Source organism: Mirounga angustirostris, unplaced genomic scaffold (assembly GCF_029215605.1).
Source record: "Mirounga angustirostris isolate CCGP_5_RB_7025 unplaced genomic scaffold, mMirAng1.0.hap1 SCAF_17, whole genome shotgun sequence".
Taxonomy (NCBI): Eukaryota; Metazoa; Chordata; class Mammalia; order Carnivora; family Phocidae; genus Mirounga; species Mirounga angustirostris.
In genome coordinates, this window is record NW_026991725.1 from 47,577,278 (window position 1) to 47,603,017 (window position 25,740).

General features: G+C 57.9%; 1 protein-coding gene across 1 annotated transcript in view; it reads left to right on the forward strand.

Moving 5' to 3' along the window:
• Positions 1-25,740, forward strand: part of DNAH2 (dynein axonemal heavy chain 2) — an 80,591-nt gene that overhangs the window by 46,863 nt on the left and 7,988 nt on the right. The window contains exons 43-70 of the mRNA XM_064583352.1: positions 1,980-2,132; positions 2,262-2,353; positions 2,644-2,842; positions 2,946-3,170; positions 3,927-4,031; positions 4,740-4,928; positions 5,017-5,102; positions 5,236-5,366; positions 5,491-5,640; positions 5,904-6,071; positions 6,313-6,473; positions 6,593-6,732; positions 8,071-8,203; positions 8,302-8,441; positions 9,663-9,873; positions 10,084-10,200; positions 10,358-10,499; positions 11,202-11,929; positions 20,339-20,503; positions 21,006-21,131; positions 21,270-21,418; positions 21,490-21,556; positions 21,680-21,830; positions 22,015-22,163; positions 22,342-22,475; positions 22,581-22,725; positions 22,798-22,997; positions 24,090-24,216. Coding sequence (XP_064439422.1) covers positions 1,980-2,132; positions 2,262-2,353; positions 2,644-2,842; positions 2,946-3,170; positions 3,927-4,031; positions 4,740-4,928; positions 5,017-5,102; positions 5,236-5,366; positions 5,491-5,640; positions 5,904-6,071; positions 6,313-6,473; positions 6,593-6,732; positions 8,071-8,203; positions 8,302-8,441; positions 9,663-9,873; positions 10,084-10,200; positions 10,358-10,499; positions 11,202-11,929; positions 20,339-20,503; positions 21,006-21,131; positions 21,270-21,418; positions 21,490-21,556; positions 21,680-21,830; positions 22,015-22,163; positions 22,342-22,475; positions 22,581-22,725; positions 22,798-22,997; positions 24,090-24,216 — 4,683 coding nt within the window. The remainder of the gene's footprint in view (positions 1-1,979; positions 2,133-2,261; positions 2,354-2,643; positions 2,843-2,945; positions 3,171-3,926; positions 4,032-4,739; positions 4,929-5,016; positions 5,103-5,235; positions 5,367-5,490; positions 5,641-5,903; positions 6,072-6,312; positions 6,474-6,592; positions 6,733-8,070; positions 8,204-8,301; positions 8,442-9,662; positions 9,874-10,083; positions 10,201-10,357; positions 10,500-11,201; positions 11,930-20,338; positions 20,504-21,005; positions 21,132-21,269; positions 21,419-21,489; positions 21,557-21,679; positions 21,831-22,014; positions 22,164-22,341; positions 22,476-22,580; positions 22,726-22,797; positions 22,998-24,089; positions 24,217-25,740) is intronic.

Below are 25,740 nucleotides of genomic sequence, written 5' to 3' on the forward strand. Positions count from 1 at the left end.
CTCCCTCTGCTTGTGCTCTCTCTCAAATAAATAAATAAATAAAATCTTCAAAAAAATAAAAAAAAAAAAGAAATTTTCAGATTGGTTGATACTGAAGAAAAATGTTTTTCGTCTAGAATTGTGGAGTGAGGACTAAAATTGGATATTTTTCTGTTGAGATTAAACCACCGTCTAGCAATGATTCCGATTGTTTTTAAAGACATTGCCGGGTAACCAAACCGCTAATATAAAGTTATAGGACAGTGAAGATCTCTAGCAGTATACGTCATTCCTGGTCGAGTTAATATAAATGGAAACCCTGCAGATGAGCTTGCAAAGGTCACGGCCGGAACAAGGACAGTCATATAGTCTCGGTGGCACACAGGTGCTGAGGAGGGTGGGCCAGGGGGCGGTGAAATGTGCTGTGTGCTGGGGTGAGCTGGAGGGGCAGACTAAGGACTCTGTGTTGAGTATGACGGACAGTAAAGTCTCAACCCAGTTTCCCACCTACACCTGGTGACTGCGGATGATTCTAAGCCCAAGTCCAGTATTCTGGATTGAACAGCATCTTGTGTGTCATGTTATCTGTAGTTCTCGGCATCTTAATGCAGAACCCATCCTCAAGAGCTCCCTGCTCACGGCCTGGGGCCGGTGAGAGATGGGGCGAACAACGCCACGTGCCCTCGGGGTAGGTGTTGAGAGCAGGAGTCTAAACGTGCTGTTTCTGGGGGCGCCTGGCTGGCTCAGTCAGTGGAGCGTGAGACTCTTGATCTCAGGGTCATGAGTTCAAGCCCCATGTCGGGCGTGCAGCTTACTTAACAATAAATAAACATGCTGTTTCTGCCACGAACTTGGGACGTTGTCAAATTTAATTATTATTTTTTAAATTTCATGTTTAATTACACAAGTAATAGCTGAATCTAATGTCCTTTTTTTAAAAAAGGATTTTATTTATTTGAGAGAGAGGCACAAGAACGGGGTGAGGGGCAGAGGGAGAAGCAGACCCTGCCGAGCAGGGAGCCTGATGCAGGACTTGATCCCAGGACCCCGGGATCATGACCTGAGCCGAAGGCAGACGCTTCACCGACTGAGCCGCCCAGGTGCCCCTCTAATTTCCTTTCTAAAAATTAAAAATTTTCACATAAAGCTGAAGTCCCGTTGGGTCACCTCTCCCCTCCCAATCCTGGTCCGCTCCCTCTTCTACACGCGTAACTACTCTATGTGTCTGTGGTATCATCACAGACCTCTTAAGTACGTATTTACACGCAAGCCCATAGGTCGCCATAGAAAACGTATTTCAAAGCCGTATCGTGTCACGTACGACATTTGCAGTGTACTTACTGAGCGGCGGGATGGTTTTGGGTTCTGTATGGCTGTGTGTAGGTTAGTTTCATTGCTTTTAACCATTGTGTGCTCTTCTGCTGTAGAACACATAGTATTTTCCCATCCCTCTACTGGTGGACGTGTGGGTCATCTCCGAGTTTTTGCACTTACAAAAAAGTCACCACGAATGCCCCTGGACCTGTCCCCTTGAGCGCCCTTGGCACTTCCTCAGGGTAGACGTGGTGTGGCCGCATCACGGCTGTGTCCTTTTTTTTTTTTTTAAGTTTTTATTTAATTGAGAGAGAGACGGAGAGGGAGTGGGGGGAGGGGCAGAGGGAGAGTCTCAAGCAGACTCCCTGCTGAGCGTGGAGCCCGACGCGGGGCTCCATCGCAGGACCCTGAGATCACGACCTGAGCCGAAATCAGGAGTCGGCCGCCCCACCGTGTCGGTGCCGTGTCTTTATGATGCAGCAGAGATGAGACTCAGGGCAACTCTGAGCTACCAGAAGTTTCAGGTTTATCTGACTGTTTGAGATTGAGCTTCATCTACAACCACATGGTTTTCTGAACAGAGCCAGGAAGGGGGGCGAACTCTAAGCCTTTGTGGCCATCTGCCAAAATAGATGCCCCGTTCGTCTCTTATAGAGCGAGGCTATTGCCCCTTCTCGTCTGTCCAGGTGAACCCAGCCGACGGTGAAAACTACGTCTCCATGGTGGAGCTGACCTTTGTGTTCAGCATGATTTGGTCCATGTGCGCCTCCGTGGACGAGGAGGGACGCAAGAAGATGGACAGTTACCTCCGCGAGATGGAGGGCTCCTTTCCCAATAAGGTTGGGACCTGCAGCCCCGGCGGTGCTCGGTGCCCGGCCGCCTGGCTCCCCCGCAGCAGTCCGGGAGCACTTCCGCTGGTGGGGAGAGCTAGCGAAGGCTTCGTAGCCTCACACGCCTTCCCTCCTTAGGACACAGTGTACGAGTACTTCGTGGACCCCAAGATGCGCACCTGGACGTCATTTGAGAATAAGCTCCCTAAGAGCTGGCACTACCCTCCCAAGTGAGAGCAGGGCCTGGGGCTGTGGTTGCTGGGAGATGTGGCCCGAAGCAGGAGTGAGCTGTGGCAGGGCGGGGGGGCTCCCAGACCGGGGGCGCCTCTGGAATGCAGGGAGCAGAACCTGGAGGGCCTGGGCCGGGGTCGCTAAGGAGGAAGCAGGACGCCCGATCTCCAGGCCCCTCAGGAGGCAGGGCGGGTGATGTGTAAGGAAGATGCAGGTCGGGAGGCAGAGGGAAGCCAGCGCCGGGAAGTAGCAGCCCAGGCCCTTGGACAAGGCCCCCTTTCCTCCCCAGCTCCCCCTTCTATAAGATCATGGTGCCCACGGTCGACACCGTTCGCTACAACTACCTGGTGAGCGCCCTGGTGGCCAGCCAGAACCCCGTCCTGCTGGTGGGTCCCGTGGGGACTGGAAAGACGTCCATCGCCCAGAGCGTCCTCCAGTCCTTGCCCTCCAGCCAGTGGTCGGTGCTCATCGTCAACATGTCTGCGCAGGTGCGCTGTGGGACCCGGGGATCTGAGAGCCTCGCCGCACTCCTCCCGAACCCCGTGTTTCTCCTGGGAGGCCCCAGCATTCGTCCCATATCTCTTCCACCAGACCACATCCAACAACGTGCAGAGCATCATCGAGAGCAGGGTGGAGAAGCGAACCAAGGGCGTCTACGTGCCGTTCGGGGGCAAGAGCATGATCACCTTTATGGATGACCTAAACATGCCAGCGAAGGACACGTTTGGGTCCCAGCCCCCACTGGAGCTGATCCGCCTCTGGATCGACTACGGCTTCTGGTATGACCGCATGAAGCAGACCATCAAGTACATTCGAGTAAGCCTCCCGAGAAGTTGTTCTCCAGGCCTCTGTTTCCTGCCATGGAGGTTCGGTCCCCACTCCCTGGAGACCCCGGGGTTCGGAATCCTGTACTCCTCCCTACCCACACGCCCGGCTCCTGAATCCTCAGTCCCTATCGTTGACTCTCATCAGTGTCTCTGCCCCATGCTCCCACTTCCACCCCTTCCCCAAGCTCACATGCCAACCCTGCCACCACCCAGAGTGGCCCAGGTGCCCAGGGTCCCCAACTCCCGTCCTGCGTCCCCGCGTCCCCCCTGCCCTCCCAGCATCTCCCTTCAGTCGGGCTCTGCGCCCATGGGATTCTGAGCTCCTTGTTGGTTTCTTTCTCCCAAATGGATGGGCAGCAGCCCTTCCATCCTCATTGCTGGGGTGCCCGTCCATCTGGCCCTCAGAAACTCTACTAACACTTAGCGCATTCTTCTGTTTCTGGGAAAGAAAACACGCGTGCGTGCGCACACACAGAGGAAAAGAAGACAGAGCCTAGAAAATGTTCTTTCGCTGACCTGTATTTTCTGTTTTGGGTACATGGATCACAATGAAATAAAAACAAACATGTCACTTTGCTCATTCTCGAGGAAATGTCCCCGATCCCTCCCTTCCATTCACCTTCCCTCATTCCCTGTTCCTGCTCATCCTGGCCCCTCTACCTATCCTCGCTCCCTTTACCCCCCTCCCGCGCCCTGTCTCTTCCCTCTCTGGCCTGTCCCACCCCGTCCTGTCTCTGCTCCCCAGGACATGTTCCTGATGGCTGCCATGGGCCCCCCCGGGGGCGGACGGACTGTCATTTCCCCGAGGTTCCAGAGTCGCTTCAACATCATCAACATGACCTTCCCCACAGTGAGGGCGTAATGGGGACCCGGGGGGTGGGGGGGTGCTGTAAGAGGCAAAACCGACCATGTCCCCGAGGACGAGGGGGCAGATCGACGAGGGCCGGGGGGACCCCTGAGCAGAGGTGCGTGTGGGGGCCGTTACGCAGGGAGGGGGGCTGCTAGCGTGGGAGGCAAGTGTAGCTGGGGCTTGGGGAATGTGAAGCCCGATGCGGGGCAGAGAGCTCAGGGGGCCCGAGTAGACTGAGGAACGTAGATCCTGCTGCTGACAGCCAAGAGCAGCGCCAGGATTCGGGGAGCTGAGTGAGGCCCTCGGGGGCACCCCAGAAGCCTCAGTAATCAAGATAAAGCACATGTTAACGCGATGTCAAAGCAGCCGATGCCCACAGTTCACGATGGACAAAGACCACGGTGTTACATAAATCTACGGGATTGGCGCCGTGCGTTGCTGAGCGATATCAGAGCCCGAGCCAAAAGGAAACCGCGGCAATCCTGACCCATCTTTGTTTAAAACGTTGTTTATTTGTTCATCGTGCATATTCTGCATTCGTTTTGATTTTTGAATATCGCACACACTATTTCTCTTGATTTTGTGGGGGGTTTTGGTGCTCCTTTAAAGTCGGCCCCCAAGATGAATGCTGGGTTGGCCTCACCGGGGTCCCAGCACAGCCTGGTGGGCCAGGAGCCTGCAAAAGTGAGTGTGAGGGCCTATTCCTAGGAGTCCCAGATCATCCGAATATTTGGCACCATGATCAATCAGAAGCTTCAGGACTTCGAGGAGGAGGTGAAGCCCATTGGGAACGTGGTGACCGAGGCGACCTTGGACGTGTACAACACGGTGGTGCAGCGCTTCCTGCCCACGCCCGCCAAGATCCACTACCTCTTCAACCTCCGGGACATCTCCAAGGTGAGCCGCCCTCCCAGCCCAGCCTCCCCACCTCCCGCTCCAGCCCGGAGGGGACTCCGGCTGCCCACTGGCCACGCCCCTTCCGCAGGTGTTTCAGGGAATGCTCAGGGCCAACAAGGACTTCCACGACACCAAGTCCAGCATCACACGACTCTGGATCCACGAGTGTTTCAGGTGAGGTGCCCATGCCCCACCCGAGGCCGGACAGACGCCCTGGACAGACGCCAGACGCGGGCCTCCCGAGCCTGGCGCCCAGCCCCTGCCCGGCCCCTGCATTCCCGGGTCTCAGCCCACTCCCTCCCAACAGAGTCTTCTCGGACCGGCTGGTGGATGCAGCGGACATGGAGGCCTTCGTGGGCATCCTCAGCGACAAGCTCGGCTCCTTCTTTGACCTCACGTTTCATAATCTCTGTCCCAGCAAGCGTTCTCCGATCTTCGGTGAGCTGGCGCTGCGGCTGGCTGCTACGGGCTACGGGTGTGGGAGGGGGGCCGGGGCCCTTGCCGGGGGGGGTCTGGCGGGGGCTGGCCATTGGAAATCTGAGCCTCACTTCCCCCGGCCCAGGGGACTTCCTGAGGGAGCCCAGGGTGTACGAGGACCTGACCGACCTGGCAGTACTGAAGGCGGCCATGGAGACGGCGCTCCACGAGTACAACCTGTCCCCCGGGGTGGTGCCGATGCAGCTGGTGCTCTTCCGAGAGGCTGTCGAACACAGTGAGCGGCCCCTCCGCCACCCCGGCCGGCACCCCAACGGCTGGCTGTTCCCAAGCAAGGCCGGGAAGGTGCCTTCCTTTCGGGCCCCAGATGGCTTTTCCTCCATGGTGGTGGCTGCTCAAACTGGCTCCAGGCATCGGCCTTTCCCCACACTTCTCGGTCCCTGTCCTTCAGTTTCAGGCATCCCGGTCACTAGCTGAGGGCCCCAGGGTGCCCCCCGAGGTTTCTCCGCCGCCTCACTGCCCTGCTCCCCCACTCCTCAGTCACGCGGATCGTGCGGGTCATCGGACAGCCTCGGGGCAACATGCTCTTGGTGGGCATCGGGGGCAGTGGGCGCCAGAGTCTGGCCCGCCTGGCCTCCTCCATCTGCGAGTACATCACCTTCCAGATCGAGGTCACCAAACATTATCGAAAGCAGGAGTTCCGAGAAGGTACGGCTGGGCTTCCGAACCGGGGTGGGCTGGGGCTGGCGTGAAAAGTCAGATGCCTGTCTTCCTGCCGTGACAAGAGCGGGGAGCGATGGAGGCCGGGGGTGAGCCTTTCAGGCCCGGTGGGCGGAGGGCGGTGCAGTGCGTGGGTTGCAGGCTGAGGGCGGCCGGAAGGGGACAAGGGACAGGATGGCGCATCTGACGTCCGCCTGTCCCGTCTTCCTCCTTCCCTCCTCCGGCCCAGATATCAAGCGTCTGTACCGCCAGGCGGGAGTAGAGCTCAAGGCCACGTCCTTCCTTTTCGTGGACACCCAGATCGCTGACGAGTCGTTCCTGGAGGACATCAACAACATCCTGAGCTCAGGCGAGGTCCCCAATCTCTACAAGACTGATGAATTCGAAGAGGTACGAGCCCTCCCACGCCCTCCCACACCCTCCACCAGCTGCTGCGTCCCCTCTGTGCCTCCCTCCCCCGAACCGAGTGCCACCGCGCAGCCCTGCGAGCCCGTGTGGCTTCCGTGCAGATCCAGGCGCACATCGTGGAGCAGGCCAAGGCCGAGCAGGTGTCCCAGTCCTCCGACAGCCTCTTTGCCTACCTCATTGAGCGCGTGCGGGACAACCTGCACATCATTCTCTGCCTCAGCCCCGTGGGCGACCCCTTCAGGTGACCCCTGTGACCGCCTCTCCCTCCCTCTGTCCTGGCCCCCACTCCCCCCCCCCCCCCGCTCCTCTCTCGGCCCCCCTGTCTTCCCGGGGTGGGGGAGATCTCCTCAACAGCCCCGGCTCCCCGGCCCCTGCACGGCCCCCCCCCTTTCCCTAGACTTCGCCTTCTTTCCCCAGGTCTGCTGCTTACAGAGGACGCGTCCCCTCCCTTTCAGTATGACTGGAGTGTCTTGTTGTGGCTTTGCGTTTTGTTCTTAAATTTTTAGTTGTGATTTTACAAAAACAAAATAACCAAAATTTACCATCGTAACCATGTTGCAAGTGTCCAGCTCGTATAGTTAAGCATATATTCACAACAGATTGTGCAACAGATTTCTAGGACTTTCTCATCTTGCAAAATTGAAACTCTATACCCACTGAATAATTCCCCATTTCCTCCACCCCCCAGCCCCCGGCAACCACTGGCCCCTTTCTGTTTCTGCGAGTGACTACTCTAGATATCTCATATAAGTGGAATCATACCGTATTTGTCTTTGTGTCTGTCTGGCTTAGCTCACTTGGTTCGTGTCCTCAAGGTTCATCTGTGTGGTCACACGCCTCAAAGTCCCCAAATTTCCTTTTTAAGGCTGAATAATAGTCCATTATATGTATTTATCATGTTTCGTCGACCCGTTCTTGCTGTGACTTGATTTTTAAGGGCAGCAGAAAGGAGGAGGGAGACCGAGAATTGCAGGGAGAGGCGATTTGGGCTCCCATGTTGTTTGTTTTCGTGTTTGTGGTACGGTGTATTTACCACGCACCAGGAACTACACTACGCACTTTATGTGTGTCACCTCACTGAATCCAGTAACAACCCGGATTCGTATTCCTGTTATTCCCATTTTATTTTTTTTAAGATTTTATTTACTTTTGAGAGAGAGAGAGAGCGAGTGGGGGGAGAGAGAGAGGGAGAGAGAGAATCTCAAGCAGACCCCACATTGATCGTGAACCCCGAGGAGGGGCTTGATCCCACGACCCCAAGAGCTGAAATCAAGAGTCGGACGCTCCACCCACTGAGCCCCCCGGGTGCCCCACGTTACTCTCATTTTAGAGATGAGGAAACTGACGTTGGAAGGGTTAGCACACCTGCCTGAGATCCACAGCTAGAACCAGAACCTGTTCCTAAATGCTACACTGAGCTAGCTCTCAGGGCAGTGGGACTGGGGGGACAAGGGAACACAGGAGCAAGGGGATGGGACACTTAGGTCCCTGGAAAGTGGATGGACCTGTGAGGAGGCCAGGAGTGGAGGCTGCCTGCCTCCACAAAGGGGCTTGAATGCCTCTCAAAACCCTTCCCCAGGAACTGGATCCGCCAGTACCCAGCCTTGGTGAACTGCACAACCATCAACTGGTTCTCCGAGTGGCCCCATGAGGCCCTGCTGGAGGTGGCTGAGAAGTACCTCATGGGGGTGGACCTGGGGACGCAGGAGAACGTGAGTGCTCCCCCGCACGCCCAGCCCTGGGCCCCCTCCCGCGTCCCTTCTCCACCCGCCCTCACTCCCGGTCTTCCGTCCTTTCCCACGGGGCTCAGGTCCACAGGAAGGTGGCCAAGATCTTTGTCACCATGCACTGGTCAGTGGTGCAGTACTCCCAGAAGATGCTGCTGGAGCTCCGGAGATACAACCATGTCACACCTACCAACTACCTGGAGCTCGTGTCTGGGTACAAGAGGTGTGCAGAGGCGTGGGGCACGGGGAGGCCCAGGGAGCTCGCTGCAACCATGGGCTGGGAAACATCCAGAGCCGGCCCGGGGGGTCAAGGAGCCAGGCGCCCTGGGGCAGAGGCCGAGGTGCGGGGGGGCGGTGAGAGAGAGAGCTGGGGTTCGCATCTCTAGAGCCCTCAGGCCAGGACTCCTCCCTACACCCTCTCTGTTCTGTCCTTATTTTCTGGGATGACGTTTCTTTCCCAAGCACAGTATAATGGTGATGGTGCTGTAAATGCTCACGAGACGGAGACCAGTCCTCTCCTCTCCACCCTTAAGTCCACCCTCTTCTAGACTTTACACCCTTCTCAAGAATCACATATTCATTTCTAAAGTTGCATTGGGTACCTTTTCATGTGCACAACATAATATTTTGCTTTGAAAGATCTAAGACAAATGTAAAAAAAAAAGAAACAACCCACCTCATTGATTGGATTCGGTATTTTGATCAAGGTGAAGAAAAAGCCACTTGTAACAGTAATGATCACCCGCACTTACTCATCCGCTTACCATACTTTCTGAGCATCTACTATGTGCTGTGCACTCTTCCAGGGGCTTGCAGTTCCGCAGTTAGCCAAAGAAAGCCCCTGCCTTCCCTGGGTACCTGGGGCCAGTCACTGTGCTGAGCCCTTCATGCACATTTTCTCACTTAGCCCAGAAAATAATCCTGCATAGATTTTTTTTTTTTTGGCCTGTACAGTGTTGAAAACTTTTTGAGTAAGTTGCTAACATTGAACACCGGAGGCTTAGAAAAGTCCAGATTCCCAGCTTCTCTTTAAAAATCCGAAATCGTGTCAACACGGAGCCCACATTCCTTCCCACGTGGGAGAAACGGGGTGGAGATGAGGGGTGGCCACCCCCTGGGGAGAGGCTGGTGTTTGCTGGTTCAAGGCTGCCCCTGCTCGCTGCACAGTGGGGAGCAGTGGGAGCTCCTCGTGGGGAGCGGGCATGAGGACAAGAGCACGTAACAGGTGCTTTGACGGTGGTGTGCGGAATAAACCAGAGGGATCAGAGTCTGGAAGCAGGAAGACCGGCTGGGGACCTGTTCGCAGTGATTCGGGCAGGAAGTGATAGAAACCTCACAGTGGTGGTGACGGCAGCAACAGAAAGGGAGCCAGGGACCCATCTGGGGTGCTCCCCTTTCTGGGGGCCCAGCCTTCCCAGGCGCTGTCCCCTCCTGTACGCCCCAGGTTGCTGGGAGAGAAGCGGCAGGAGCTGCTGGACCAGGCCAACAAGTTGCGGACGGGACTGTTTAAGATCGACGAAACCAGAGAGAAGGTGGAGGTGATGTCCCTGGAGCTGGAGGACGCCAAGAAGAAGGTGGCTGAGTTCCAGAAGCAGTGCGAGGAATACCTGGTCATCATCGTGCAGCAGAAGCGAGAAGCAGACGAGCAGCAGAAGGTGCTCCCCACCCCGCGCGCCCCCGGTCCCGCCCTGTGCCCCGCCCCGCGCGCCCCCCCAGCCCTACCAGTGCTCACGGACAGGGGCTTCCCGGTCGCCCTCAGCGACCATGTGAGGGACTGCCCAGGCCGCTCCTCAAACTTTCATCCTTCCTGCCAACACTGCCCCCCACCTCCGCCCGAGGCCAAGACGAGTCCTCTTGGTCCCTAGGCGGTCACGGCCAATAGTGAGAAGATTGCCATCGAGGAAGTCAAGTGCCAGGCCCTGGCTGACAACGCCCAGAAGGATCTAGAAGAGGCCTTGCCAGCCCTGGAGGAAGCCATGAGGGTATCAGAGCGGGGAGGCCCAGGGAAGGGAATGGGACCGGCCTGCTTCGTCCTCCCAGTCCCCGGGGAAGTGGGAAGAGGCAGGCGGGCCTCAGCTGGGACCTGTCCTACCCCAAGTCCCCTCGGGCCCTACTCCCTAAGTGAGTCGCTTTGCCCAGGCCCTGGAGTCCCTGAACAAGAAGGACATAGGAGAGATCAAGTCTTACGGCCGGCCCCCCGCCCAAGTGGAAATCGTGATGCAGGCCGTCATGATTCTTCGAGGCAACGAGCCCACGTGGGCAGAGGCCAAGCGGCAGCTAGGTAAGCTGGAGAGCCACGGCGTGACCAACGCCCGTTCACCCCGTGCTTACTAACTGTCTGCTGTGCGCCAGGCACTCGGGGAGACAGAGACTAGTGAGGTGTGCCTCCCACCCTCAAGAGTGGGTAGAGCCTAATAGGAAGGAATGGACGTAACTAGCAGTTAAGATTCTTTGGTCGTAAGTAACAGAAAACAACTCCTCTTAATTTAAAAGAAACAAAAGGAAATCGTCATAAAGATACAGGAATATATCTCAGAATCCAAGGGCAGGAATGCCTTTGGCCCCCAAAAGGACAAGAATCGGAAAATGTGAAACCAGAGGTTTGGTAGAATAAAGCCTGCAAGCTGTGGGTGGGGGACCCCTGCCCTGAAAAGTCAGTGCGAAGCATACGGAAGTGATGGTGTGTCTGTGCATGTGTGTGTGTGTGTGTGTGTGTGTACGTGTTTGCATGCGCGTTCCGGTGGCTGGGGGGTTGGCTGCGAGTGTCCAAGGAAAGTGGTGGCAGAGGGGGCTAGGAAGACTGGGGAGGGTCCTGGTGGCTTGGAGTTTCCAGGGAGGTCAGTGGGGAACTTGGGATGAGGCCGGATCAGCCCAGCCCAGGAAAAATACGGCTGCACCTGAGCCGTGGAGGCGAAGGCTGGATAAGGAGGGTGAGGCCCTCTGGCTGAGGGCCCCCCCCCCCCCCCGCTGTTTCATCCCTCAGGGGAGCAGAACTTCATCAAATCCCTGATCCACTTTGATAAAGACAATATCTCAGATAAGGTTCTGAAGAAAATTGGGGCCTACTGTGCGCAGCCAGACTTCCAGCCTGACATCATCGGCAGAGTCTCACTCGCTGCCAAGTCCCTGTGCATGTGGGTGCGGGCCATGGAGGTGAGCAGGGTGCGGGCTGTGGACGTGAGCGGGGTGCATGCCGTGGAGGTGAGCGGGGTGCGGGCTGTGGACGTGGGCGGGGTGCGGGCCGTGGAGGTGAGTGGGGTGCGGGCTGTGGACGTGGGCGGGGTGCGGGCTGTGGAGGTGAGTGGGGTGCAGGCCGTGGAGGTGAGCGGGGTGTGGGCCGTGGAGGTGAGCAGGGTGCACGCAGGGCGGGGCGGGCTGGGGAGTGGGGAGCGGGGTGCAGGCCGTGGAGGTGAGGGGGGTGCGGGCTGTGGATGTGAGGGGGTGCATGCCGTGGAGGTGAGCGGGGTGCGGGCTGTGGACGTGAGCGGGGTGCACACAGGGCGGGGCGGGCCGGGCTGGGGAGGGCCGGGGAGGGGGAGTGGGTGGGCAGCCACCGCAGCCAGGCCGTCCCCCCACACCTGTGTCCCCCCACAGCTGTATGGGCGTCTGTACCGCGTGGTGGAGCCCAAGCGGATTCGGATGAACGCTGCCTTGGCCCAGCTTCAGGAGAAGCAGGCAGCACTGGCCGAGGCCCAGGAGAAGCTGCGGGAGGTGAGCCTCGGCCCGTGTGTTCCACGCGGACCCCGTCCCTGGTTTCTGGGGTGCTTGCGGCCATTGTTCCCCCCTTACGGTCCTGTGAGCCCCGCCCGCTGTGCCCCTTCAGAGGGGCGGCAGGGGTTGCAAAGGCACGGGGCCGCTGCCCTGACGAGCCCCTCCAGACGCTGATCTGGGGGCTGGCGGGCTCTCTCACGGCCTTGGAGGTGGGCCCAGAGACACAGAGCGGTGACCCCCGCATGGCCCGGTGTGGGGGGGGGACGGGGCATGAGTGGGGCATGGCGGCCGCGGCCCAGAGGAGTGGGAGTGGGAGCATGGCTAGCTGGCTGGAGGGAGAGGGAGATACTCTTCCGAGAGGTGCCTTCGAGCGGACTGGGGACAAGCACCTCCCACCAGGCCCCGCAGGGAGCATTAGCATCAAGAGTCCCGCGTTCTTCACCCCGATCATGCACGTTTCCTATCGCTGGTTCAATAGCCTTTAATATCCACATGGGGTGAAATTCTAAAGGTCCAGAGAGAATCCAGTGAGAAGCCTTGCGCCCCCCGCTCCTTCCTGGAAAGCAGCCTCGCTTACGGCTTCTTGCGTAGCCGTGCAGGGCTGTTCTCTGGTTGTACAAGCACGTTTTGGTCATTTTTTCCACGTTATACACACTGTTCTGCGCCATCCGATCTTGTGTAGCCATGCCTGGAAGCCCCCTCCAGGTGGGTACGTCGAGGTTGAGCTTCTCTCTCACCCTCACCCACCCGGGCCCGTTTACTTACCTGTTTCCCTTTCTGATGGAGATACTCATCCTTTCTGAGCTTTTAATCTTTGCATGTCCTCCAACATCGTTGACACTAACTTTACCCACAGTGAGGTTTTACGTTTTTATGGAGCCAAAGCTGGTCAGAGCATTCCAGAATGTTTCCCCCGAAACCACCAATGGAGAACATGCGGGTCTAACTCCGGAATTGGGATGAGGACCCTGAGGTTTAGTGAGACGAAGTGACTTCCTAGTTACCCACAGAGCGGGGCCGGGGCCCACGCTTCTGACCCCAAGCCTCACTGTTGTCGCCTGAAGTGCAGCTTCTCCTGGGGCCTCTTCGGATTCCCTCCAAGCAGAGCCAAGCAGGCTGGGCGAGCAGCTTCGGCCTGCCCGCGCTCCTCCCCGGCCCCTCTCGCAGCATCCGCTCTTTTCCTCTCTCTAGGGAGAGTGAATAATCACAGGCATGGCGGTTTATTTGGAAAGGTTTCTCACCCCTGCATGATTCATATCCTGGGATGAATAATTAGGAACTGTTCCCTTGACGCGTGACAAGTGGGGCCCGCGGCATCAGCTGCCAAAAGTGTCATGCACTGGACAAGCATCCGTAGGACACCCCGTGTCAGGTCTCTTGAGAGCCCCTCACGGACAAGAGGAAGCAGACAAGGACCCCACATTTCCCCTCCGTTACTGAAAGGCTCTGAGCCAAACGTCCGGCCTGCCTCGCAGCCCTCTTGTGGACACCGAGCTGAGGTCGCAGCCCAGACTGGCTGGGACCCATCTCTGGGACAGCCTGGAAATGAGCATTTTGAAAACTTCCCTGTCAGAGCCAGCCGGGGGCGGAGAGCCTGAATTCAGCACGGCCCAGGGGTCTGGAAGGAGGCCCAGAGCTCAACTACAGGGCTTGTCCATTCAAATCTTGAGTAAATAGTTTTAAGCTTGACTCCCTTGCTTGGGGACCCTGAGAACACCTTCTCTGCTGGCCCGATTCTGACATACGCAGCCGGGGTTACAAACCACTGGTTTCAAAACTGCCCCAGAAGGCTCTGAAATGGGTCAGAACAGGATCCTCGTCTACTGCAAGGCAAGCAGCTCTATACCCAGGGCTGAACATCCGCCTTGCTTCCAGTGCCCATCCCAGTCCAACACAGCACGTCCCAGGCAGTGTGGGGACACGGCCCGGCAGCATTAAATGCTGTCCTAGTATTAATAACACACAGAAATTCCACCCACTTGAATATAACCCTCAGGAGGGGGTCCCTACATTTCAAAGATTAAGTCCCCGTGTGAGCTGGAGCCCAAATAAAAACCCGACATCAAATAATCTTGCTTTTGAGAGTTAAAAATCGAGAAGCCCACCTTGTCGAGTTAAGTCCCCAAACCCTCCAGTTCCGTCTGCTGCTCAGTCTCAGCCGAGGCGCCCTCAGCATCGGGGGAGAACCCGTGTCCCCCGGCCACGGCCGGGTGGTCTCTCACCTCTGTAGCAGCTCCAAGTCATGTCTCTTGTGAGCAGCGTTTGGAAATAAAAAAGTCAGAGGAGTTGATGAGGCACACAGACTTCCAGATAAAATTACGTTCCTGGGAACCGGCCCTTCTCGTGGCGCCGGAGTCCGCGGTAAAAACTGAGCGGTGCCTGCCGGAGGGAGGAGGCGCGGAGAAAACCCTGGTTTTAGCTTCACCAGGACGTTGCGTATCCGGAAGCCACAGGTCATGGGGGAGCCTCCCACAGCGGATCGGTATGAGCTGTGATCCCCCCGGAAAGCATTTCCTGAATTGGGGGCAGGCCGGAGAGCCACATACGATACGTATTTTTTGGAGCGGGCGGTTATGATGGTTAAAATACGAGATTCACCGCCTCCGATCCACCGTCGCCCGTCGGGGCCACTGAGACGTCTGCCATGCTCTGCAGCCCCCGCCGGCGTCTCGCCCTCACGGAAACCCGGGCCACGTCCGTTCAAGCTCAGGTTCCCGCTCTGTGTCCTGGTCAGGCGCGGTCTCCCCGTCCCGCAGGGGCTCGCGGCCGCTCTCTGTGGGCTGGCTGAGGCCTCCCAGGGCTGCCTCCCAGGGAGGCCTCTCATCTGGCCCCGTACTTACCCGAGCTGGAAAGCGGCCTTCCGCAGACTCCCGAGCTGTAGCTGCTGGCGGTGCTGCTGAGGCCGGGGGCCTGGCAGGAGGCCAGTCCGCTGCCGTCCTCCCCTCCGGAGCCCCCCAGGTTGTTCGGGCATGCTCCCCTAATGCACGGTCACAGCCGCACGCCACGTGCCCTAACCGCATCGCCTGGAAGCTCAGCCAAAGTGGAATCCCTGCGGCCCAGCAGCCTGTGGCCAGACCGCGCGGATTCAGGTTCACCCCGCCACCGTTGCCTCCTTGGCCCTGGGTGTCAGACACTGAAGCAGAGACGGCTGGTCCAGGGCCACGTCGGCCTGGCGGTCACCACTGAAAACCGGCACCTGCAGCCTACGCAGGACCTACCGTCTTGCCGTTGAAACCCCGCAAATGTCCCGCGCTGTCCGGCCCCGCTTCCCGCTCGGCAGCGTGGCAGGCCCTTTGGTGGCCAGGCAGCCTTCATGGCGAAGCCGCCCACCCTCAGAGCCCACGTCTCTCCTTCGCCCGGTTCCCACTGCTTTAAGCAGTCCTGCCTCTCCAGAAACGGCCACCCGCCCGTGGACAAAGCCGCGGTCACCTGCCAAGGTCAGAGTATCGCAGCGTTGGCGTGAACACCCCCCACCGCCCCCCCCGACCGGCGACAGCCACTAGAAATCAAGCGCACCAGGGCAAAAACCCAGGAGCCCGGACAGATGCTCTGAGTCGAAACACGCGTCCACGCCCCCCAAGTCTGTGCGTGACGCCCCGCCCCCGCCCCCAGCTTCCCAGTGGGTCTCCCGGTCGGCACATACACTCTCGAGGAATCTGAGGACGAGCAGCCTCCTCCTATTCCTGGGCTTCCGAACACACTGAAAAATAAAACAAAAGGGGTTTGGCCAAAATACCGCCATGAGAGACTAGGTGGGAGGATGTGGCTGACGCGTGGGCGAGCGGTCCCCCTCGACGTGACCCCGTCATCAGACTTGCCTGGGGTGCCTGTGTTGCTGGGGGGGGGGGTGCAGAGGGGAAGGAGCCTGAGCTCAGCTGAGCATTCCAGCTGATTGCACCAGTCAGATCAGCCACACATCTCCCCCGGAGCAGGGGTGTGTGAGGACCTGGAGAAAGTCTTCCAACAGAGCGAGGGAACGATGGCCAAGATAAGAAATTGTAGCAGAACATGACCCCAGAAGAAAAAATAAACCCAGAGATAACTCAGGTTAGGGAGAAGCACTTGAAAAGCAAACCCAAGGTAAACACTGCTATCGTCAGAGGGTGATGAAGGAAGACCTGATACCCGGAGAGCAAAAAGAGGACGTTGAGAGAAAAAAATCGCACATAGAGACAAAGAGTCTGGGAAAAGTAAAAATGCTCAAAGCCTGACGGTCAGCAGGAGGGCGGGAAGACAGAGTCGAGGACCGTGAGGAGCGACCACAAACCCAACCCCACGAGAGAGATCCGAGATCCAGTCCAACCGATGAGAATTTCCGCAAGAGAAAAGCACATCGTCGGGGCGACAGGAAAACATTTCACAAGCGGGGCAGCGTGCTCGGTGACCCTGTCGGAATGGGCCCTGGCCAGCCACACAACACCAGCCCTGGGCACAGTCCCGTGGTGTTTCATGTGGCATCCGGCCACCATGATCGGCCTCGGGGAAGACAGGGACTGCTGAGTGGGAACGCCGTTATCGAGCTCGACCCCATAAAAATAAAAGTGCGGCTAACTAGGTGGGCGGCGGAGGTGGGTGGGGGAAGGATTGGGCAATGCTTTTGTAGGAGATCAGATAAAACAGGGTTTGAAGATGTTATTTGGCGTTATGAAGGTAACGAGTAGCAGCATTAAAACTGGTAGGAGGGGGCGCCTGGCTGGGCTCAGTCAGTGAAGCGTGCGACTCTTGGTCTTAGGTCGTGGGTTCGAGCCCCACGTTGGGTGTCAAGATGACCTCAAAACAAACTGGTAGGAGCAGGGAGAAAGAGGTGGTGGTGTGGAGGGCCAGGGGAGACACCTGCCTCCCTCGTAGACGGACGTCGTAGAAATAGTTACGAAACCAGGACACCGCTGCGTGGAACACGAAATGCCTCTGGAGGGATGAATATTCAAGAAGCAGGTCACACCGGTCACCTCGAGGAGGGAGCGGGGCAGACCGGGGGCAGGGTTGGGACACTTTCCAGGCCCTTGTGCCTTCTGAATTTTTAAGTGACTTATTCACCAAGTACACAAAAAAGAAACAGCGTGTCAAGATGTGCTTACGTACGGACGAGGACGTTGGTCCCAGCGCGGTTAAGAATAGAAAGTGCGGGAAAGACACACACATCTATCAGAAGACTTGTTATATAAATTATGGCTCAGTCATTCACAAGATCATTTTGCAGCTGGTAAAGAGAATGAGGCAGCTTGACGAGAGCCGACTTGGAGACGAGGAAAAAATAGTAACACGCAGTCGTATGCTAGCATTTATCCTCATGAAAAGATTCACCCAGTCAAGAACTGTTTCCTGAGCGCCGGGCACTGTTTTAAGTATAAGGATCGAGCCGGCGAGCAAGGCCCTGCTTTCACGGTGCTTGCATTTACTTTATTATGGGCGGGCTCTGCGCCCAACCTGCCCAACTGGACTCTGCCTGGAAAGGTTTCTGAGCGAGTGCAGGTGCGGGGGGCTGGCTCAGGACCGGGAGAGGAAGCCGATCCTCCACCGTGTGTGCGCCCTTCCTTCCTTTTGATGTGCATTCACTCTTTACAAAAAGACCTAAAAGAGGAAAATTATTATTATTATTATTATTTTTAAAAAAGACAAGGTTGTGGCTAGGTGTGATAATACGGTTACGGTCGTGTGGGAAATGTCCTTGTTTTGTTCTCGAGAGGCATTATGATGTCTTCAGGCTGCAAGTTTCACGAGATTGTAACTTCCTTTAAGATACTTCGGCAAAACACAAGGAGAGGAGATTAAAAATAGCGAAACGTGAACAACTGTTAAATGTGACGGGTATAGAGGTGTTCATCATACGATTCTTTTTCCTAGGTTTGCAATTTTTCATAATTTTTGAACTAAAAAGATTAAAACTGCAAAAATTTTAAATCTGCAAACAGATTAATACATATGTATATGTATGTATCTTAAAAATAGTAGCTTACGGTGGCTTGTGGATGGCTCGGTTGGTTAGACGACCCACTGTTGATCTCAGCTCAGGTCTTGACCTCAGGGTCGTGAGTTCGAGCCCTGCGTCGGGCTCCGCACTAGGCGTGTGGCCTACTTAAAAAAAAAAGAAAAGAAAAAAAAAATACCAGCCTAAGTATAATATTCAAAGATATAGAGAAGAAATAAGAAGAGAATAGTTAAAAAATGATTTTCCACAGCAGAGCGGGACCGGGAGTGGATTGAAGAGGCGGCTAGAGGACTCTTGCTTGTCATTCTAACCGCTTCTGTCACATAATTTAGGCCTTTAACCTCATGCACACATTTCCTGTATAAAAAATAGAAACTGTGAAGACAACACCACGTGCAAAACCAGTCATGAAATACAGAATGGTCGTGGGCTGGCTGCCTCCCCACAGACACATCTCCGCGGGAAGCCCAATTATAATCAGCGTTGCTGACGAGCGTGGACCCAGCGCGGGGAGGCGGTCACGTGCACCTCCACCGGGGTGAAGCCCACGCGTGCGGAGCGGGGGAGGGACAGGGCGCCCCTTTCCCTCTGGGCCCCCAGCCGTGTTTCGCCCTCCGCGTGGCCCAGCTCACTTCACCCCTTCTTTTTTTTTTAAAGATTTTATTTATTGTGGTGCCTGGGTGGCTCAGTTGGTTAAGCGACTGCCTTCGGCTCAGGTCATGATCCTGGAGTCCCGGGATCGAGTCCCGCATCGGCTCCCCGCTCAGCGGGGAGTCTGCTTCTCCCTCTGACCCTCCTCCCTCTCATATTCTCTGTCTCTCATTCTCTCTCTCGCAAATAAATAAAATCTTAAAAAAAAAAATTTAAGATTTTATTTATTTATTTGAGAAAGAATGAGAGAGAGCACATGAGAGGGGGGAGGGCCAGAGGGAGAAGCAGACTCCCCGGCGAGCAGGGAGCCCGATGCGGGACTCGATCCCGGGACTCCAGGATCACGACCCGAGCCGAAGGCAGTCGCTCAACCAACTGAGCCACCCAGGCGCCCCTAAGATTTTATTTTTAAGTAATCTCTACCCCCAATGTACGGCTTGAACTCATAACCCCACGATCGAGAGTCTCATGCTCTTCTGACTGAGCCAGCCAGGCACCCCTGAATTGGACATCAGGATTTTATTTAATTTTTAATATATTTTTATTTATTTTTTATTATTTTAAAGATTTTATTTATTTATTTGACAGAGAGAGAGACACAGTGAGAGAGAGAACACAAGCAGGGGGAGTGGGAGAGGGAGAAGCAGGCTCCCCGCTGAGCACGGAGCCTGATGCGGGGCTCGATCCCAGGACTCCAGGATCATGACCTGAGCCAAAGGCAGTCGCTTAACCAACTGGGCCACCCAGGCGCCCGCACCCCTTCTTTCTTTAGATGTTAGTGCCCTTTTTTTTTTTTTTTTGATGTTAGTGCCTTTTAACAGATTGCTCCCAAGGTTTGATCTAGAAGCCGTGCTGTCCCCCGAAGGTGACATTTGGAACCTCCACTTTGCTTTAAGGACAGTAACTTGGGGGGGGTCACATGTCACATTTCCAGGATCCCGGAGGTCAGCCTCAGGGCTTGGGCCCCGGTGCCGCTCGCGTGCCCTCTGCCAGGCCCTGTGATCTTCTGACAACCCGGATGAGGCCCGTCAGAGAGGCAGGCGAGGATGTGAGCGCCGCAGGGTCGCCGGCCGCCTCCCCCCGGCGGTGGCGGCAGGAAGGGGATCAACGTCTGTCGTGTGCAGGCTATGTGCCAGGCGCTTCCCGTCAGGCCGGCCCCGTGCTCCTCATGAAGAGGACGGCGACGGCGTGCGCCCGACACGGTCGCTGCTGGCTGGTCAGGCACACGTAGGGGGCCTGGACGAGGCTCCCCAGTCCCGTGCTCCGGATCTGAGCGGCACATCCCAGGCTCCGCGGGGCCCGGGGACCTTCTCTAGGAGGGAGAGCCCTTCCCGGGTCCCCATCCCTGTGTGGGTCCTTGGACCTGGGCCTTTACTCCCAACGGTTCCTGAGCTCGTTTCTAGATTTTCCTTTCTCCCTCCAGGTCCTGCCTGAGGTCCGTGCCCCTCTGGCATGGGCTGGCAGCCCTTTTTGCGCTACCTGATTCTTTCTTGCCAACAACGTATCTCGTGTGGCTTGTTCTGCTGCGAGAGATCTGTCTCTAATCCAGCCTCGGGTTTCATTACAAGCAGTTTCGAGGCTCGAGGAAAGCGTGGCGGAGGGAAGGGAAAGAAAATTCACCTCATCGTGCACACTTGATCTCGTTTTCTCCCCACAACAGCCCTGTAGGGAAGGCGTTGGTATGGTTATTTTGCACACCAGGAAACAGGCACACGGAGATGAATTCACCCGAGGCCACATGGCCACTAAACGGCAGACTGGCGATGGGAAGCCAGGGCGGTCTGGCCCCACGCACTGTGTTGGGATCCCTGTGCTCTGGTCCCTGCTAGGTGGCTGAGAAACTGGAGACGCTGAAGAAACAGTACGACGAGAAGCTGGCCCAGAAGGAGGAGCTTCGCAAGAAGTCTGAGGAGATGGAGGTGAAGCTGGAGCGTGCGGGGCTGCTGGTGTCCGGGCTGGCTGGCGAGAAGGCACGGTGGGAAGAGACGGTGCAGGTGAGATCAGCCCCACGGCCTGGCGCCCCTTCCTGCCAGAGTGCCGCCCCCTTCCGGCTGAGGGACCCCGGGGTGTAGGCCCCTCCGAGGATGGGGGATGGGGGATGGGACCCCCCCCCCCACTTGAGAAGAGCGGAAGGAAGGACTTTGTGCCATCAGGGGACTGCTGCCATGTTTACGGAGGCCTGGGAAGCTCACGCCAGGGTCCCTGATGGGGCCGCAGGCCTGGTAGAAACCGTCCTGGGGCATCTTGTTTTGCCTTGATTGAGCTCCTGGCTTCAGGAAAGGCTTGGGCCTTATCACCGGAGTGTAAACAGAACTGCTGTTAAAGACGGGGAATTCAGAAGTAATTAGAACCAGGTTAGAGCTCTCAGGGCCAAAGGTTTAGGAGATGGGAAGCACCTCTTTGATCTAGATAGTGTCGCGAGGAGAGTGCCTTCAGAGCCCTCCCAGCGTGTCCCCCCTCGCCCCCTACTGGCTTACACCCCCTGCCGGCCCCCAGGGCCTGGAGGAGGATCTGGGCTACCTGGTAGGTGACTGCCTCCTGGCCGCTGCCTTCCTGTCCTACATGGGCCCCTTCCTGACCAACTACCGGGACGAGATCGTCAACCAGATCTGGATGAAGAAGGTGAGGCGGGGCTCAGGTGCCAGTGAGCTCTTGGGCTGTGAGACCACGGCCTCTGGGAGGAACCAAGGGATCTCCGGCAGGGGCCGGGGGGCCGGGCTCAGGTCTCCACGCTGAAATTCGGGGTTCTTCCCCACCCAGATCTGGGAGCTTCAGGTCCCTTGCTCGCCTCGCTTCACCTTTGATAACTTCCTGTCCAATCCTACCAAAGTTCGAGACTGGAACATCCAAGGATTGCCCTCGGATGCCTTTTCTACTGAGAATGGCATCATTGTCACCCGTGGTAACAGGTGAGGATGCTGCTGGGGGCGGGGGGGGGGGTAGGGCAGAGCCCGTGGTCTGACTGGCCACCCTCCCGCAGGTGGGCGCTGATGATTGACCCTCAGGCCCAGGCCCTGAAGTGGATCAAGAACATGGAAGGAAACCAGGTACAGAGCGGGGTGGGGAGGGGGTCTGCTCTCCCCAAGCCTGTCTCTTCCCGAGGCCCTACCCGTGAGCCAGGTTTCCCTTTGGTCCCTTGTCCGTCTCCCACTGTTGCCCTTGCTCTCTAGGGCCTCCAGATTATTGACCTGCAGATGAGCGATTACCTTCGAATTCTAGAAAACGCCATCCAGTTTGGATATCCAGTGCTGCTCCAGAACGTGCAGGAGTATCTGGACCCCACACTCAACCCTGTGCTCAACAAATCTGTAGCTCGAATCGGTTAGGGCCCAGGCTGACTGTGGGACACATCCGGGAGGCCAGCTGCAGGACCCTGGGGAGGAAGGGGCTGGCCCTGGGGCTGTGGGCCTCCATTCAGCCAGCCCTGGGCTGGGGCCACGGTGGCCGGCTGAGTCACGGCCGCTGACCACGTGGGTCCTCGCCCTTGACCCCCCTGTGGCTACAGGCGGTCGGCTGCTGATGCGCATTGGAGACAAGGAGGTGGAGTACAATACAAATTTCCGGTTCTACATCACCACCAAGCTCTCCAACCCCCACTACAGCCCAGAGACCTCGGCCAAGACCACCATTGTCAACTTTGCTGTCAAAGAACAGGTGGGTGGGGGCTGGCACCCGGACTGAACTCGGGTGGGGCAGGAAGTGCCACTGAGTCGGTAGATGGAGACAGGCCCATGGGGTCGGGCAGCAGGGGATGAGGGGCCTGGAGATGTAATGGGGCAACAAGGGTGAGGTCCCCGGAGTGAGAGCGTCACCATGCATCCTGCACCCTCAGGGCCTGGAGGCTCAGCTGCTGGGCATCGTGGTCCGGAAGGAGCGGCCGGAGCTGGAGGAGCAGAAGGATTCACTGGTCATCAATATTGCTGCCGGCAAGAGGAAGCTCAAGGAGCTGGAGGACGAGATCCTTCGGTGAGAGCTGCCCTCTGCCCCCCCCGTGACCCCCCCACCGGCCCACCCGCAGGCCCAGCAAGCACTCCTCCGCTCTGGACCCACGCCCCCGGGGCCTCCTTTCAGGCTGCTGAATGAGGCCACAGGCTCCCTGCTCGAGGATGTGCAGCTGGTGAACACCCTCCAGACCTCCAAAGTGACGGCCACCGAGGTGACGGAGCAGCTGGAGACCAGCGAGACCACGGAGATCAACATCGACTTGGCCCGCGAGGTGGGCTCCAGCAGTAGAGGCTGGGGGGGGCCCCTCCGTGGTCCCGCGGGCCCTGACTCTGCCCCTCCGCAGGCTTACCGCCCCTGCGCCCAGCGGGCCTCGGTGCTGTTCTTCGTCCTCAACGACATGGGCCGCATCGACCCCATGTACCAGTTCTCGCTGGACGCCTACATCAGCCTCTTCGTCCTCAGCATCGACAAGAGCCACCGCAGCCACAAGCTGGAGGACCGCATCGACTACCTGAACGAGTACCACACCTACGCAGTCTACAGGTCGGCGCCCCGCACCGTGCGGCCGAGCATCCCCCGAGGCGCTGACCCTCCCGCCGCCCGGCTCCTGGTGCCCCGCTCCCCTCTCCCTGCACCGTCCCTGGGCGGCGCGCCCACCGGGGGTCTGGCCCACCAGGTTCAAAGCTGAGCTGTCAGTGAGCCCTGCACCCCTACCTATGAGTGTCCGCTCCCCCAGCACTTCTGGAGGGGCGGTGTGCCCCCAAAGCGCTGGGGATCTTGGTAAAATCCAGATTCGGGTTCAGCGGGTCTGGGGCACGGCTCTCGCCGGCTCCCAGGGGGTGCTGCTATGGCAGGTCTGGGGGCCACCCTCTGAGCGGCGGTGAACTTGACCTCCACCTGGACGGCCCACAGGCCCCCCGAGTTCAGCTCGCGTTTCACATGAAACCCCTCATCCCCCGCTTCCTTCAGGGTTCTCACCCTGGGCGGCCCCAACGCCCACCTCTGCGCCACCCAGGCCAGAAATCGGAAGTTCTCCCTGACCCTTCCTCTCCCCCGACCCCGGGATCAGGCACCAGGGTTTGCTCATGAGTCTTTCTGCAGAGGCCCCTGCCCGGGTCTCCCACCACAGCCCTGTAAACAGCCCGGCCGTTTGCCTCGGCTCCTGGCTCTCCCTGGGGTCCTCTCTGCTCTTCCTCATTGCTCTGCTGCTCCCGGGGAGCTCCTCTCCCAGGCTGCCCCGGGGCGCCCCTGCCCGGCCACCCCCCTCGGCTCGGCCACCCCGCGCAGGACCCGTCAGGTCACATGAGAATCCCCGGGCTGTCCGCCTGTCCTCCGTCTCGACCTGACTGCCTCCAGGACAGAGACTGTGGCTTATTCACCTTTGTGTCCCCGGGGCCTGGCAGAGCGCCTGGCACAGAGCAGGGGTCCCACCAACGTTGTGGGTTCGTTGATGGAAACGAATGACTGATGTCACCAGCCAACTCCCCAGGTCCCCGTGCGCTTGGCTGATTATGGGGGGCTCGGCTTAGGTGCTGATTGGGGTCCTTGTTGTGTGTCAGGCTCTGTGATCGTACGACCCTCGCCAGTCAGCTTCCATACTGGTTTCCCGCCTCCTCCACCCCTGCCCTCCCCCAGGTACACCTGCCGCACGCTTTTTGAACGCCACAAGCTGCTGTTCAGCTTCCAGATGTGCGCCAAAATCCTGGAGACCTCTGGCAAGCTCAACATGGATGAGTACAACTTCTTCCTGCGCGGGGGCGTGGTGAGCAGGGCAGAGGCGTCGAGGTCGGGCCGGGGGCACGCGTGACGAGGACCCGGGCCGGCCCTTAAGGCCCACGGCTGTAGCGAGGGAGCCAAGGAAAAGCGCCAGGAGCAGGTGCACGCCCAGCTCCCCGGGGACGCGGCCGTGACCTACCATGGGCTCCGCGTTACGGGCAGAGCTTTGGGGCCCCTCTTCCCCGGGACCCACTGATTGGCGTGATCTTGCCGCTCTCGCGGCTGCTCAGGTCACACCCCACCCCTCCCCCGGGCTGCCCCGGTCACACTGTGCTCTCGCCCTCGCAAGCACCCTCACCGCCCGCCCCCATATTGCGTTTGCTTGGCAAAACCGCCGCTCTGGTTGGATCCGGCTCTCCTGCTCCTGGGTGGCCCGGGCAGCGAGGAACGCCCACGCTGGACGGACTCGCTTTAAATCCTTTGCTTCCTTAAAACCGCCAGACGGCAGCACCTCGTTCCCCTCCACGTTCCCCTGGCCGGTCGTTCTCCAACCTCAGGGGCAACCGGTTCATTCCTTTTGCTGCCCGCACTTCACCTCTCGTCTGGATTTTAGCAATAGCCTCCAGGCGCTCCCCACCCCCAACCTCTCAGCCTGGCGGCCAGAGACTCTTCTAAAACGTCGCTGGTGTCGCCCCCACCCGCCCCGCTCCTCCCTCCACCCGCCCCGGCCACAGAGACCTCCTTGTGGCCGCCGGCCTGTCCCACCTTAGCGCCCCTGAATCGCCTGTTCTCCTGCCACAGGTGGGCGCGTGGCCCTCCCTCACCTTCTCCAAGACTTGATTCAAATCTCACCTCACTCACTGAGACCTCCTTGACTCTCTTTTTAAGATTGTATTTATCTATTTGAGGTGGGGGGAAGGGCAGCTGAGCGCTGAGCTCCACACGGGGCTCGATCCCACGACCCTGAGGTCAGGACCTGCGCCGAGGCCAAGAGTTGGATGCTCAACCGACTGAGCCACCCGGGCGCCCCTTCTTATTTAATACTTCAACTCCCCCCGCCCCCAAGAACTTCCAGTCTTTTTTGTCCTCAGCTTCCTCTGTTTTTGCATGACCTTGCCATCTTTAACGTGCTAGATCATTTCACGATCTGTTCTGTGTTTTGGCTCATCATCCTCCCTCCCATGTTGGAAAATAAGCTCCTCAAGGGCTGAGGTGTCTGTCCTTTTTGCTCAGTGATGTGTCCCAAGTGCTGGAAACACATAGTCAGTGAGCAATAGTTATTTGTTGAAGAAGGGACCAAACAAACCGCTTCTGAGAGGTGAGGCTGCGGACGGGAAGCGTTAGGGTGAGGGACAGTAATACCAGGAAACCACCAGAGGGCGCCAGCTTCCTACCTTTTGCACAGTGCGGTCCCTGCACAGCGAGACCTAGACCCCCACATTGACTTCCCCAGGCAGGGTGGATCCCAATCCATCTCGGATGCCTGTCCTCCTTCCTTCATCGGGGCTTTCCCATCATTAAAAAAAAAAAAGTAATTCTTCGGAGGTGTCCCCGGTCACTCCCTTCCTCC